Source organism: Ornithorhynchus anatinus, chromosome 9 (assembly GCF_004115215.2).
Source record: "Ornithorhynchus anatinus isolate Pmale09 chromosome 9, mOrnAna1.pri.v4, whole genome shotgun sequence".
Taxonomy (NCBI): Eukaryota; Metazoa; Chordata; class Mammalia; order Monotremata; family Ornithorhynchidae; genus Ornithorhynchus; species Ornithorhynchus anatinus.
The window spans coordinates 15,111,184-15,126,513 of record NC_041736.1 but is presented as its reverse complement, the minus strand read 5'-3'; the positions used below and the strand labels follow the sequence as shown (position 1 = coordinate 15,126,513).

The 15,330-nt window shown below is 44.2% G+C and overlaps 1 protein-coding gene across 1 annotated transcript in view; it reads left to right on the top strand.

Annotated features, from left to right (window-relative positions):
* The first annotated feature begins 2,428 nt into the window (after nucleotides 1–2,428).
* STK39 (serine/threonine kinase 39) overlaps nucleotides 2,429–15,330 on the top strand; it is a 213,715-nt gene continuing 200,813 nt past the window's right edge. Inside the window, 1 exon segment of the mRNA XM_016228175.3 lies at nucleotides 2,429–3,080. Coding sequence (XP_016083661.1) covers nucleotides 2,930–3,080 — 151 coding nt within the window. The 5' untranslated portion in view covers nucleotides 2,429–2,929.

Sequence of the window (15,330 nt, the reverse complement as noted above, 5' to 3'; positions counted from 1 at the left end):
CCTATCTCTTTCCACTAGGCCCTGCTCCTTTTGCTCATATATTTAATATATGCCAGTTTTCCCAGCTGGGAAATGGGCGATAATATCTGTCCCATCTACTTCAAAGAGATATTAAGAGATAAAAATGTGATTGAAATTTGTTTTGAGTTCTTGGGAGAGAAAAGATGCTACAAAAACCCAAGGTGGTAGTAAATTCAAATGGTGCTCAGATGAAGAGGGTAAACCACACCAGTTATGGACTTGGACTAGAAATCAAAAGATAGCTTTAACCATAAAAGAGCATGCCTCTCTAAGGACCAAAACCCAGGTTACCCTAGACTTTACCAGAATACCTGTCATGCAAGTCTGCTTGGAACTATAATGTGCATTTTTTCAAAGACAATGAAGTTTCTCACCCTGCAGGTCTATGGCATATTTCCCATCCTCATCTCCCTATGCCCACCAAAGGAAGTATTAGGTCTGACCTCCTGATGAGATGCCACCTAAATAAAGCTCTAAATCCAGGTCGCTGAGAAAGCTGCGGTGAATTTCAAAGGAGGGTAGGATATCAGTAGTGATAATAGTTGCTTTTGAGTTTATGGCTTGCTTTATTTTCAAGAGCAGGTGGAGAAGTTGTCTGTTTCCCACTATTTCTATGCAGTGCCTATTTCTGCAGTTCCTTAGACACTCGACCCCTGATGTTTTTTCAGGGAACTAGGGGCAGAGGCACTCTTTTAGAATGATAGTCGATGCAGAGTTGGGGCTTCAAAATTTGAATGTTGTGGTGATATGCTTATCACAACTTCCCCTACTTTTTAATTTTTCTGTCAGAGTGAATGCATTTGTATGCTGAAGTGAAAACTGTGTTTGAGTTGTCCCTCTTCCCCTGCTTTATTTAATAATGTAACAATCAATTATGGAACTTAAGTGCTTACTATGTGTCAAGCACTGCATTAAGTGCTGAGATAGACTCAAGATATCTACCTGGGCTCATGGTCTAAGTAGGAGGGAGTAGGATTTAATCTGATTTAATCTGATTCTGCAGATGAACAAACTGAGCCTCCATAGTAAGCAAGTGGCAAGGTGGCGTAGTGGATAGAGCATGGGCCTGGGAGTCAGAAGACCCTGGGTTCTAATCCCAGCTCTGCCACATGTCTACTGTGTGACCTTGGGTAAGTCACTTAACTTCTCTGGGCCTCAGTTACCCCATCTGTAAAACAGGGATTCAGAATGTGAGCCCCATGTGGGACAGGGACCGTGTCCAACCTGATTAACTTGTATCTTTCCCAGCGCTTAAATCAGTACTTGGTACACAGTAAGTGCTTAACAAATGCCATAATAATAATTATTGTTATTATTATTATTATAGGGACTCTGATTCCCAGATCGATGCTCTTCTACTGTAATAATAATAACTATATTTAAGCATTTACTATATGCCGGGCACTGTACTATGCACTGGTGTGGATACAAGCATATCAGTTGGACACAATCCTGTGCCACGTGGGACTCGCATGTCTCAATCCCCATTTTGCAGGTGAGATAACAGAGGCTTGCTCGAGGTCACACGGCAGACAAGTGGCAGGGTTAGAATTATAACCCATGACCTTCTGACTATAAAACTATTAGCTCAGTTTCTTGATGCAAACGTGTGATTTTGGGGTTTCTGGTCAGTACAAAACACACCGTGGACATTTTAAAAATGTGGTACAGTCAGAGTCTTTAGCTTTATTTCAAACCAAGACTCATCTTCATACTAACTGATCTCTTAACATTCATATCCAACAACCGAAAAACTAAGTTCTTGCAGTAAATTTTATTTTGACCAATGTGCTAGACCCCAGAGCAGGGAGGCCCATGTGCACTTTTCCGTCTGAGCCTTGTGCCTCCAGGGGTTAGTAAATCTTGTCACTTTTAGAACTTTGGAAAGAAGGTGGCTAAAGGCTTTCCCGCACATTACTTACAGTGACCTCACGGCACCTGACATCACAACCCTAAACCAGCATGGCTAAGAACACCTCCAAGGGACTGGGAGCAGGCTCTGAGCAAATGAATCGGGTGTCTTTTAGCGAGGAAAGGTAGCACGATCAAATTAAGCGAGGTGGGGAAAGGCTATTGGCGTGCTGGAAAGTTACAACTCGAGGATTATTTTTTAACAGGGTTGCAATAATAATAATAATGTTGGTATTTGTTAAGCGCTTACTATGTGCAGAGCACTGTTCTAAGCTTTGGGAGAGATACAGGGTGATCAGATTGTCCCCCGTGAGGCTCACAGTCTTCACCCCCATTTTACAGATGAGGTAACAGAGGCACAGAGAAGTTAAGCTGACAAGTGGCAGAGCCAATAAAAAGGTGCCTTGAGGGGGCTTCCTTCTCGACCACCTGAATGAGTTTTTCCCTCCCTCTGCTTTCAGGCCGAGGCTCCCTCCTCCCCATCTGCCAAGCGGGCCGGGCTTTGGTGGGGGGAGAACCGAGAACTCCGGGGTTGAGGATTCAGGATGAGGCCTTTTCTTTGCAAACCTGAGCGGCCGGGAGGAGGCGCAGAAAGAGATGGAGAGGTTGGCCGGCTGTCTGGGGTCATTAAAACCCACCCACCCCTTTTTCCTTTTCTAGCAGGCATCCCCGGCGGCCCAAGAGACGCGGGATTTAATTCCTTTTACTGGAGATTATAATCCCTTCCGACTCGGGGCATGAGCTGTGTCTGCTAGCAGCAGCAGCAGCAGCCTCCTCCCTCCTCCTTGCCTCCTCCTCCTCCTCCCTCCATCTCCTCCCCTGCTCTGCCTCTCGCTCCCCTCCCCTTGTGTTGGCCCAGGCAGGCAGGGGAGGGAGGGTGCCAGCGGGCGAGGGTGAAAGGTGTCGTTTGGCCGGGGAAGGGAAGTTTGCAGCAGGTCGGGCGCTTGCAGAAGGGCCCGGGGGGCGCTTGCAGAGCAGCAGCAGCAGCAGCAGCATCATGGCGGAGCAGAGCGACTCTCCCGTGCACGTTCAGCCCCAGCAGCAACAGCCTCAGCAGCAGCAGCAGCAGCAGCCGGTGGCGGCGGCCCCGTCCCAGGCCATCAGCTGGCCCATCTGCAGGGACGCCTACGAGCTGCAGGAGGTCATCGGTCAGTGCGAGGCTCATCCCGCCCGAGGGGACGGAGGGTCTGCATGCCGGGGGAGTGCAGATGCATGCTCTCCCGGGGAGGGGGAGGTCGGTTTTGGGGCCTGCAGGCGTCTTGGGGGTGGGGGGGGCTTTGGGGCTGCGGCTGCTGCAGCAGCAGCTGCGGCAAGCCGGAGCTAGGGTTGCTCGTTGCGGCGCCGGGGGTGGGGTGGAGGACTGGCACTGCAGATTTGCACGCTGCAAACTTTTAGCCGCCGGAGGGAGACCCCCCCCCCCCGCCCCCCGACCTGGGCCAGGCTTGCAACGGGAGCTGGAGCTCCCTGCAGATGTGGACCCCCCTCCTGGCGCAGCTGTGCTTGCAGCCGGGGGTGGGGAGGGGGGTAAGGAGGGGACTCGGTGCCCTTTGGGGCTCCCCGACCGGAGTTCCCCTTGCCCGTGCCCACAGAGGCGACTGCATGGACGCCCTCCTTTTTGCCAAAAGAGAGAAGGCACCTCCCCGCTTCCACCGTGGCCGCCTCCACCGCCCTCCCTCCTTACCACGGCAGCGAAAGCGCCCTGGCATTCCCTTCCCACGGGGGTCAGGAGTGGACCGTCCTCGTGTCCGGCCTGGGCACTGCCCCTTCCCACGGGTGGCATCGGCCGGGCACCCGCCCACCTAGGATGCTCCGAGTGGTCCAGGCCCGCGGCCGCCAGCCCGGCTCGGCACCGTCTGTTGGAGGGGCATTTCTTCCATCGGGACCCACCCTTCCCACCCGCAGAAGTTGGACACCCGTGGCCGTGCCCCCTTTGCTTCTGGGTCCCCGTGATCGAAGCTTTGACACCTTCCCACTGGCCAGTCCCGCCCCGTTGGGGTCAACGCCTTTGCAGTACCGTTGTGCCCAAGGAGCCCCTGCATTGTGGATCCCCTTGGCTACCCGGTCTGTAGCAGCCGGAGTGGTGCTGCTTTTTCCAAAATATTGATTTTTTTAAAAAGAAGAAACAAAAGAAATAATAGATTTCAATTAAAGTGGGTTTCCGCAGCTTCCTCCTCCAATTGGTAGGAGGCCCCTCCCGACTCAGCCCTCATTTCCCCTGCTGCCTCTCTCCTGCGTCTCCCTTGCACTTGGATTTTTTTCCCCTTTTTTCCCCCCAACCTCGGCCTCCCAGCATTTATGTACCTATCTGATGGACTGTAGTGTCTGTCATCCCCTCGAGACTGTGGGCAGGGAACATGTCTGCCAACTCTGTTATATTTTATGTTCCCAAATGCCCTGCACAATAAGTGTTCAATATCTACAGCTGTTTGATTCATATCTGTGGCTCTAAAATAATTTGGCAGGATGTTACTAATCCCTTATCTGCCAATGAGTGAATCTGTAGCTTTTTTTTTTTAACGGTGAAATGTTTTCTTTTTCAGTGCATTCTGACAAACTTTTTTATTTTTAATCTTGGCTGGAACTTTGTAATTCCTCAAAATTATACCTCCTGAAATGAGAAATATTGCGACTTAGGGGAAGAGAATTTAACGCTATGCCCTGGGGGTCTGGAGCACGAAGAAATACCCAGATTAAGACCTTTTGGTCAAAGACTTTTGGAAGATGAGTTCACTGAAGAAATGGGAAGAGTGAAAGGTGTTAGAATGAAACGAGTTAGGACAAGGTGGTAGTTAATGACTAGAATTTGTTTTAAATTGAGGACTCTTTAACTGGCAGGGTATGAGGTATTCTTTTGAATAGTGCTTGTGCCATTCTTTTTTCCCTTGGCTTTATGTGTAGGTTGGGAGGACGAGTGTAAAATAAATTCTCAATTTAAAAAAGATTTTGTTATTACACAAACTTCTTCATGGAATTATTTGCAATATTCATTAGCATCAACTCTTCCATTTGAAGTGATGTCCAAACTCGTGCATTTCCAGGCAAAATTTATAGCTGTTACTGCCCAGTTTTTTTAGGCTCTGTATAGGAGATGAGGGTTGGTCATTTCCATTGGTGGAAAACCTCTCAATTTCTTTAAGAAATTTTAGATAGAAGATAGCAGTTTATAACTTTTAATAATCGAGGATTCTTTGCATATCCATGGAGAAACATGTTTCATGGGCCAGATGAATAATTTGTTTTTAATTTACAGAGCTTCCAATTAGAGGCATATTTAAGGGTCATGTGGCAGCCATGTTGCTGACAAGTAAATTACAGTAATTTGTGAAACTGAGTTTTATAGGGGTCTGATATTTATGGGGAATTATCCATTTCCTCCTCACTTTAATGTTGGTTGAGTAATTAAGCATGAGTTTGGCATTTAAGCTCCTTTGCCTAAACATGACACATTGGAGTTAGTTGTCTAAACACTTCACCAGTTCCAACATGAATGCTGGTTTACAGACTCTGCCCTGAAGCAACCCTACGTGCAGCAGGTGTCTCATAGTTATAAGATACTATAGGAAAATTAATCACAGCTGGCAGGAGGCGATGGAATAGATGTGGGAGAGAGGACCATAACTATAGCTGCCACAGGAATTTTGTGTGGCACTGAGAATTTTTTTAAAAATCCTGGACAGCTAGGCTTTCAAAGTGGTTAATATTTTAGTAAAGCAAATTTTGCACAAGCGAGTTCAGTGCAGATTTTTTAAAAATTGAAAAACAAACCTTTGTTTTTGCTAGCGTAGAGATAACCCATTCTCTGTCAATACTGAAATTATCATATTCCATAGGTTTTTAAAGTTCAGATGTTGAAAAGTTTACATGAGAAGTTGGGGGTTCTGTAATATGGGACATAAAATGTTTAATTCTCTAGTCCCTTATTCCTAGTTATCCAGTCTTAAAAGTACCCAGTTTGTTGATGATTTTCAGTTCCTGCTCAAATCACTGGATTTTAGGAAAATCCCCCCCCCCCCCCTTTGCTTGGTCCAGTAAAAAGAAATGTTTAACAAGTCTTCACCTTTGCATTTTTAAAGTTTTCATGTTCTTAAATAGACTTTTCTTTGTTTCCAAAATCAAGTTCCAGTTCATCATAAAAGTTTTGGTAGGGGACATGGGGGATACAATAGTTAACCCACTTGTAGGATTAAGACTTCTGACATAATTGTATTCATAGCATTGCTTGGTTATTAAAGTTACTGCAGCCAAGAAGTGGTCATCACCTTTGCTGACTTTCTCTTAAATACCAAGAGGACTGTCCCAGAACTCTTATTTCACTGAGTGATCTACTGGTGGATACCGTCCATGTCCCACATGGGGCTCACAGTATCAATCCCCATTTTATAGATGAGGTAACTGAGGCACAAAGAAGTTACATGATTTGTCCAAGGTCCCACAGCAGACAAGTGGTGGTAATGGGAGTGGAACACAGATTCTACTGAATCCCAGACCAATGTTCTATCCATGAGACCATGCCGTGTCTCTACTTTCCAAATCTTGTTTCCGATTTTGTCTTTGTGACCACCCAATGATGATTCAGGGAAAAAACAAAACACCTAGTTGCTACCAAGTAGATCCTTGATAGTAAGTATGTGTGTTTCCCACAATTTAAGTAGATGGTTTATCGTCTCCCTTTGTGGGTATCTGTACCTTTCTTGGCATTTGTGACTCAGGGATGTGGCTCCAACCTCAAGCCCTCTTACATCCAACTTGTCTCCAGTTCATCTTCTTAAGGATGTGAGGGCTTTGAGTAAGGCTCTTAGATTCACACCAGTCCATCAAAGGGAAGCAACATGGAAAGAGCATGGGCCTGGGAGTCAGAGGACCGGGGTTTTAATCACTGCTCCACCACTTACCTACTCTGTGACCTTGGGCAAGTCCCTTAACTTCTCCATGACTCAACTGCAAAATGGGGAGTCAACACCTCTTCTTTCTCTTAGACTGTGAGCCCCAAGTGGGACCTGATTATCTTGTATCTGCTCCAGTACTTAGTATAGTGCTTGGAATATAGTAAGCACCTAACAAATACCACCATGATTATTTTTGAGCACCTAATGTGCAAAGCACTGTACTAAGCATTTGAGAAAGTACAATATGGTAGAGTTGTTACATTCTTTAAGGAAACTTGAGGCTTGGAATGAGATATGAAATAGAAGCAGCAGCAGCAGAAGCAGAAGCAGCAGAATGAGATAGAAGCAGCGTGGCGCAGTGGAAAGAGCATGGGCTTTGGAGTCAGGGCTCATGAGTTCGAATCCCAGCTCTGCTACTTGTCAGCTGTGTGACTGTGGGCAAGTCACTTAACTTCTCTGTGCCTCAGTTCCCTCATCTGTAAAATGGGGATTAAGACTGTGAGCCCTGCGTGGGCCAACCTGATTCCCCTGTGTTTACCCCAGCGCTTAGAACAGTGCTCTGCACATAGTAAGCGCTTAACAAATACCAACATTATTATTTATATGAAATGTAAGGGGGATTGGATTCTTAATCACCCTGCCAATCACCTTATTAAACAAATGGGAATTGAATGTTGTCAGGTGAATCTACTTTTCTCTTTATCCCAAATGATGACTCATGGGAGTAAATGGAAAATTGACCATTTGTAATATTATTTTGCATTGTGCCAGGCTCTGAGGAGTAGAATAGTTTCATAGATAAAATCAAATTTTTCCTGGAACTTGTGGGAAGGTAGCTGGAAAATAAGCAATATCTCCATATTTTGAAATGTAGAGATATTAAAGCCTTCCCCCATTTTATCCAACAAACCAGAAACTGAGCTATGAGTCTACCGGTTCCTAAGCCACTGGATCGTGTAACTTTATAAATACAATTTTTTTTTCCTGAAATGTGTGCTTTCATTCCCCATTTTGGCTAGGATGCTATTTTAAAGGACTAGGAGATGTTCTTTCTTTTTTTCTTTCTTAAATGGTATTTGTTATGTCCTTACTGTGTCCCAGGCACTGGAATAAGCCCTGGGGGTAGATAAGTTGCATTTTTTTCCTAGCAAAGCATTGTGTTGTCCCCTGACCGAAGTATACTTTGGAGAAGCAGCGTGGCCTTAGTGGAAAGAGCATGGGCCTAGGAGTCAGGTGACACGGGTTCTAATCCTGAATTCCATGACGCACCTGCTATGTGACCTTGGGCAAGTCACTTCTTTTCTTTGTGCCCAGTTCCCTCATCTGCAGAATGAAGAGTTAATACCGGTTCTCCCTCCTGCCTAGGTACAGTGCTTGGCACAGAATAAGTGCTTAAGAAATACCGCAATTATTATATAAAATAATTAGGTTGGACCCAGTCCCTGTCTCACATAGAGGTCTTAATACCCATTTTACAGATGAGGTAACTGAAGCACAGAGAAGTTAAGTGACTTGCCCAAGGTCACACAGCAGACAAATGGCAGAGCCAGAGTTAGAACCCAGTTCCTCTAACTCCCAGGCCCGTGCTCTTTTCCTTAGACCACGATGTTCCTCATAGTTGTGGTATTTGTGTTTACTTTGTTCCAAGCACTGGAGTACATGCAAAATAATCAGGTTCCACATGGAGCTCAATTGAGCTCAAGTATGAGGGAGCACAGGTATTAAATCCCCATTGTGCAGATGAGGAAACTGAAGGGCTGAGAAGTTAAGTGACTTGCCCAAGGTCACAGCAGACAAGTGATTGATTTGGGATTAGAACCCAAGACCGCTGACTCCCAGGCTCTTGTGCTTTCCACTAGATTACACGCCTTTCCACGGCGTACCTCTTTTCAGGGGCCAGTACAATGTTGTGTTAGAAAAAAATAGTTTCGCTTGGCATCGATCGGGCATGGTGTTGTGACTACTAGTTCAGGTTTTCATTTGGGAACAGAACCCCATCGTTGTAGAAGGACCTCTTGTAGTCTACAGTAAACCATATTTCTTGCACACTTGCTGCAAAACACTGTTATATGCACTTGGGAGAGTACAATATCGCTAGACAAGATTCCCTGCCCTCAAGGAATATGCAGTCTAAAAGAATAGCTTACAACCTAACATAGTTTCATTATGGAAATAGAATTATTGATTTTGTAGGAATCAATTTTGTAGATCCAAAAGAATTGATTAAAGATCACCTCTTATTATTTACTGCCCCTTCATTTGGTTTTATTTTAAAATTGAAACATATATAAGAACAGCCTTTTAAATGTTCAGTCAATTGATAAATCATATTTATTGAATATTATATGCAGAGAATTATCCTAAGTGCTTGGGAGAGTACAAGAGAATCAGCCTTCCCTGCCCATAAAGAGCTTAGGGTCCTTCAAATGATTAAAGTAAGTAAAGTATCCGCGGCTGAAAAAATATATTGCTCACAATAGATCAGCAACCTCCTGTATTCATTTATTTTTTTCTATGATATCCTTTTTAAGTTGTTGACTTGACCTCACTTTCAGTATGTTTCATTTGTGCAAAACTTCTGAAGACTTGAATGTAACTTACTTTTATCAGTGATAGCATATATAATTTTGTGTAATATATTTTTTGTTCTCTATTTCACCATGCATGTAGCTTTGGCCTTTGAAGTGGAAAATTACGAGCAAACAGTTGGCATTTGTGGTTTATCTATACTTGTCAGACTTTTCATCTGCCATGTTTTCGCTTTACTACATTTCTTCACATTGTATTTTTATTACTAGTAGACAAAGAAAGAGGGAGGTCCTTGAACTTCTCTGCTTTGGAGAACTATGAACAATATTTGCAGTTCAGGGTGTTGCTGCTTTATAGCCCAGAGAAGCTCTGGTCAGGATCATTTATAATCTCGTTGGTTCCACCACCCCCCCTTGAAGTTGTAAAATGCTTTTCTGACACTATGGTTTATCCTGGAGTGGAGTGAATGTTCTTTTAACACCCCCAGATTGTAGTGTAAATTGGCCCAAAGGTGGGGCCTATTAAAGTCCAGTTGGAATCACTTGAGCTCTCTACTTTGAATGAGAGACTGGTTCAAGTAGACTGCTAAGCCAGATAGATCTTTACTCTTTTGCCTTTGTTCAGCCTAAATCATACACAGACTCAAAAGACAGATTTCTTACGTCAGAGCTTTGCCAGAAAATGAAAGAGTTGAAGTGAATGTAAGAGGGGAGATCTGGGGAAGCCAAGGACATGTATCAGAATTCCTCTTCTTTTTCTCATATCAGGTGACTGAAGAGACAATCAAAAGAATAATAATAAAAATGGTGATATTTAAGTGCTCACTATGTGTCCTACATGTTCTAAGTGCTGGGGTAGATACAAAAAAAAGCAGATCCCACATGGGGCCCAATCCAAATAAGAGGGGAGAACAGCTGTTGAAGCCCCATTTTCAAGATGAGGAAACTGAGGCACAGTAAAGTGACTTGCTCAAGATCACAAAGCAGGCAAGTGGTGGAGTTGGGATTGGAACCCAGGTCTTCTGATTCCCAGGCCTGTGCTTTTTCCACTAGGCCATGCTGCTTCTCTAGTAGTTGTTCTCCACCCTGGCTACTCTTAGGATTTGCCGAGCTGGATAGGAGAGAAGACCTACGGAGCCCTAGTCAGATAAAACTGTTTCTCGGTTTGACTGCTCCGACAGTTGCTAAGGGCACATCCTGCAGGTGAGTATTCAGGGAGGGTCTGTTCATCACTGCAGGTTTCTTAACCGTGGAGGCTGCCATGTTGGCAGGAAGTGGTGCTGACTAAAACAAATTGACTCTGCACTTCATTCAGAGGAGAGAGCAGGGGGATTTGCTTTCAGGTGAAATCATCCATCAGAAAGAAGGAGACTTTTCTCTTTGAAGAGGAGCTTTTTTTGATTTTTTTTTCCCTTAAATTGATCTCTTGGGTTCCTGCCCTTGGTTTTGGTAGTATTAATAATGGTGCTTGTTTTGGGCGTATCAGGCAGTCAGATTAAAATGCTTTGCGGAAAATGAGCTCATTAAGCCTCACAAAGTAACAGTAAGCTAGAGTAGTGGCAGCAATTGCCTCCTTCCTGTTTTGGATGTTGGGAAATGCAGGAAGAGAGATTTAAGGGTGTTGCCTGGGGTCAGAGGTATCAAGGTGAGGCCTGAGTCAAGGTATCCAGACCCTTTTCCCTTCTTTTGACTAGATCACATAAAATCAGGTCCCCCTTTAACCTTGATTCATCACCTCATGTGTCCCCACAGGTTCATACTTCTTCCCATTAATTTAATTAATTTAGCCCCAGTGGAGTGTCCCATTAGCTGTGGCCAGGATTTAGTAACTGGGAGCGGGGATCCTAGAGGAACAGACCAGTGGTTTGAGGAGGAAATTTGACTGCATAAGCTCACTTTACGAACATCAGATAGCATCAAAATGAAGACATTGAGCTGGACTGAAATGAAGGTTTGGGATGTGGTTTTCTAAGCTTGATTTGAAGATGTTACAACTCACCTGATAAGAATCTGCAGTGTTTTCTGTGAAAATTATTTTTTTGTTAAAAATGGAAGTCTTTAATGAAGCACAGAATTATAACAGTCTAGAACAAAATTACATTTAATGGTTTCCCTTTGGTTTTGGGCAGCTCGCTTTTGTAATTTAACCTACTTTTCAGTCAGTCTTCAGTCTCTGAATTGTATAAATGAAATTATTCAAAATTGGTACCTGAAGTTTCCTTACAAATTGTGGTTCCTTCCATTCCAGAAAAGAGATCCTTGAAGTGAGTGGGAATTTCTCTTTCATGATCCAGCACTGGTCTATTTGACTAGACTGTAGATGCCTTGATTAGAGAGGGGTCACAGGGAGCATGTGAACTTGGGGAACCATGGAGAATTTGGAGTCTCAAGGGGTATTTTAGAGTGCGTCAGTTTAAGTTGGTAATTGTGAACACTTTGGGGGCCTCTGTGAGTTTATGGTTGTAGATTCCAAATATGTCCTAATTAGTCAAATGCTGAATTAAGGATGTATCCTAATTTGGGCTTCAGAAAACTTTTTGAGGGTTGAGAATGTAAGGGAAATGCTGAGAATGTGGAGGGAACGACTCTTATTCTGTTGAATTGATTGCTTTTAATTGTGTGTTTTTGTGATCCTGCCACTTGAGGAAGATCAGCCTTTGCAAGCAGGGGAGGACCTGGCACTCCTTTTTTGTCTCTGGCTTCTTTAAATAAACTCTGGGAAAGCTGCTTGCCAGCTTAATGGCATTCAGCGTCGCTCTCTGAGGAGTCCTGGTGGAAAGGTTTTAAGGATTAGTATTATCCACTTGTTATTTCCCCAGGTAAGGCATTACTTTTTGTGGCATCAGTGGGGTTAATGTTTCCAACCTTCCATGTCCACAGAAGGCCAGCTGGAGTTCATCTGCAGACTACCTGCCAAAAAAACTACTATGACTAATAAGACATTGATTATGCTTACTGTATGACTGACAGATCTTTATTTAGAAACTGATTATATCTGAATGTCCTGGGTCTTCTCAGGGCCACTTAAGTGTGGAAGTTTGGGCTCATTTCTCGTATAAAGATATTTGTAATCAGGGATAGGAGGAGGCTGCCCTTTGGGATTTAGGAGGGGAAGCAATCAATCAATTCTACTTTTTGAGTGCTTACTGTGTGCGGAGCACCGTACTAACCCTTGGGAAGGAGAATACAATATAATAGAGTTGGTAGACACATTCCCTGTCGGAATGAGCTTACTATCTAGAGGGGAAGATGGACATTAATATAAATAAATTTATGGATATGTACATAAGTGCTGTGGGGCTGAGGGGGTGAATAAAGGGTGGAAATCCAAGTGCAAAGGCGACACAGAAAGGACTGGGAGAAGAGAAAATGAGGGCCTAGTTGGGGAGGCCTCTTGGAGGAGCTGTGCCTACGATAAGGCTTTGAAGGGCAGTAATTGCTATTGGATATGAAGATGGAGGGCATTCCAGGGTAGAGGTAAGACATGGGCCAGAGGTCAGTGGCAAGACAGACAAGCAGGGAGAGAGTAAAGGTAGGAAGGGGATATTTTGGTGGCTTATCTAGCTGGCATTTCCCCATCACCCCATGTTTAGCCTGATCTCAATCTGTCACCCATTCTCCCTAAAGCCTTTTCCCTGTATTGAGCCTCTTGGACTCTCCCATGTGTTTGTACAGTGCTCTGCAAACAGTATGCATGGAATCAAGTGCTTAGTACAGTGCTTTGCACACAGCACTCAATAAATATGATGGAATGAATAAATGCCATTGATTATTTGCTATCCCAAGAGCCTCACCCTAATTGGACATGTTCGATATGCTCTACTCTACAGATACAGGGTGGCCTAGGGGAAAGAACTTAGGTCTAGGAATCAGAGGACTGGGGCTCTAATCCCATCTCTGCTACTTACCCGCCGTGATCATGGCCAACCTCTCTGGGCTTAAATTTCCTCATCTGTCAAATGGGGATTCAATACCCACACTCCTGCCTACCTAGACTGTGAACTCCATATGGGACAGGGACTGTGTTCAAACTGAATGTCTTGTATAATGTTGATGGTATTTACCCCATTGTAGTAGAGGGCTTAACTCATGGTAAGCACTAAAGAGATACCATTATTATTATTATTAGTTCATGTTGGACTAAATGTTGGGTGCTTCTTCACCTTGATTTTTTTCTGCCTTATTGTCATCTCCCAAGGAGGAACTTTGTCTGCTCCTATTGATTTTATGTAGCATCTGGCACAACATCCATCACTTGGGCCTTACTAAATGTCTTTGACAGGAATGAATGGCCCTTGTTCAACTCTTCATAGAAACTGGCCCTCACCCAATCCCATTCTCCAGGTGATCAATCAACCGTATTTGTTGAACACTTGTTACTCTGTACTGTACTAAGCACTTGGGAGAGTTGGTAGAAAAGTCTCCTGCCCACAACAATTTTAGTCTAGAGGTGATGCTTGAGGATGAACCCAAAGAGCATCTTCTAACAGGACAGCTCCAACATAGTGGGTGCAAAATGAGAAGGTAGATGAGAGGCAGTAGTGAGAAGGAGAATGAAAAGCAGAACTAATGTTGGAAGCTGACTCAATGCATTTTTTACTTATTGTGAAGAAAAGTAAATGCAGGCCTTCCTGAGAGATGATTCCCATACAGGTATATTTGTGACACCTTGTACCTAAATGGCCCCTTTCGTAGGAGGTGCTACTCAAAATTACATTAACTTCCCTTTATGGTAATAGGGGACAAGTTGGTAGGCAAGTGTGGCATCTGCAGCTAGTGAAATGTGTAGAGCAGAAGGTGCTTATTGAGCCCATATACCTGGCCATGCCAAGCCTGTTTAACTCTGCTCCCGGGCTCTTGTTCACCTCCGGTAAAACTGGTACCCAAAGTACTTATACCTGGGATCCTAGTGATAAGTAGCCCTGAAACTTGGAGATGATTTAAGTCCAATTAAACTTTTGAATGAAAATGTAATTGCTCTATCATTGTTTACTAATGGCTTGAATTTATAATAGCCCCCACCTTCCCTTACTCCCAGCCACATGCATTGCAGCTCAGCTTGGCAGAGCCTGGTTACTTAGACTGCTGTGGTCTTTGTATATTTTCCCTGATGGGTCAAGAGCATCACTAGGCCCAGAGCTAGGTGTGGGTAGGCAGGCCATGCCAATCTGACAAACTCCGGACATATAATATTTCATTTCAGTGGGTCCTGCATTTGAAATAGCCAGTTCATGTGCTTGGGGAAACACTGATCCTTTGTTATGCCATGAAAACAGACAACCCTTATGACGTGGTGGGTGGTTGAGATGTAGGGCTTTTATACCACCCATTGCACGCGCTGTCTATTTTGGGAGCATGTTTGTTTCTTTTGTGAATCCCATGATTACTAAACACAGGATAAAGAAAGGGGAGGCAGAATTTTCAAGTTCCCAAAACATTGCATTTGAATAAAAACACTTGTAAAATCACTTGAGGAAACTAAAGGGACATGGCTTGTAGCCATAAGGGATTTAATCATCTCTGTCAGCGTCCGGTAAAAGCTCTACCACTCCAGGCCTTCATTTCAATCAGTTTCATGATAAATGTCTAAATCTAGGTGTAGTCTACTATCTTCCCAGATCATCCCCCTCCTCTCCCAAGGCCTCAAAGATCCTCAGAATAGCTGCCTGTGGGAGAGGAAGCTGCTGCAGAATTTGTGTTGGAAGGGTTATGTTCCCGAGGTCCCCAATCAGTAGGATTTATCGAACGCTTAGTCTGTGCAAAACAGTGTTATCAAGCATTTTGGGGTTGTATAATAGAGTTAGAAGACATAATTCCTGCCCTCAAGAAGCTTACAGCCTAGCGGAGGAGACCAATACTGAAATAAATTACAAGTGGGATGAGGGATCAGAGTTTAAAGCTGTGGTTATAAATGCTACCAGAAGGGAATAGGGAAGGAGTTTGGGTTACGGGGAGAAGGGATAACCTTTTCCCCCCCTTTAAAC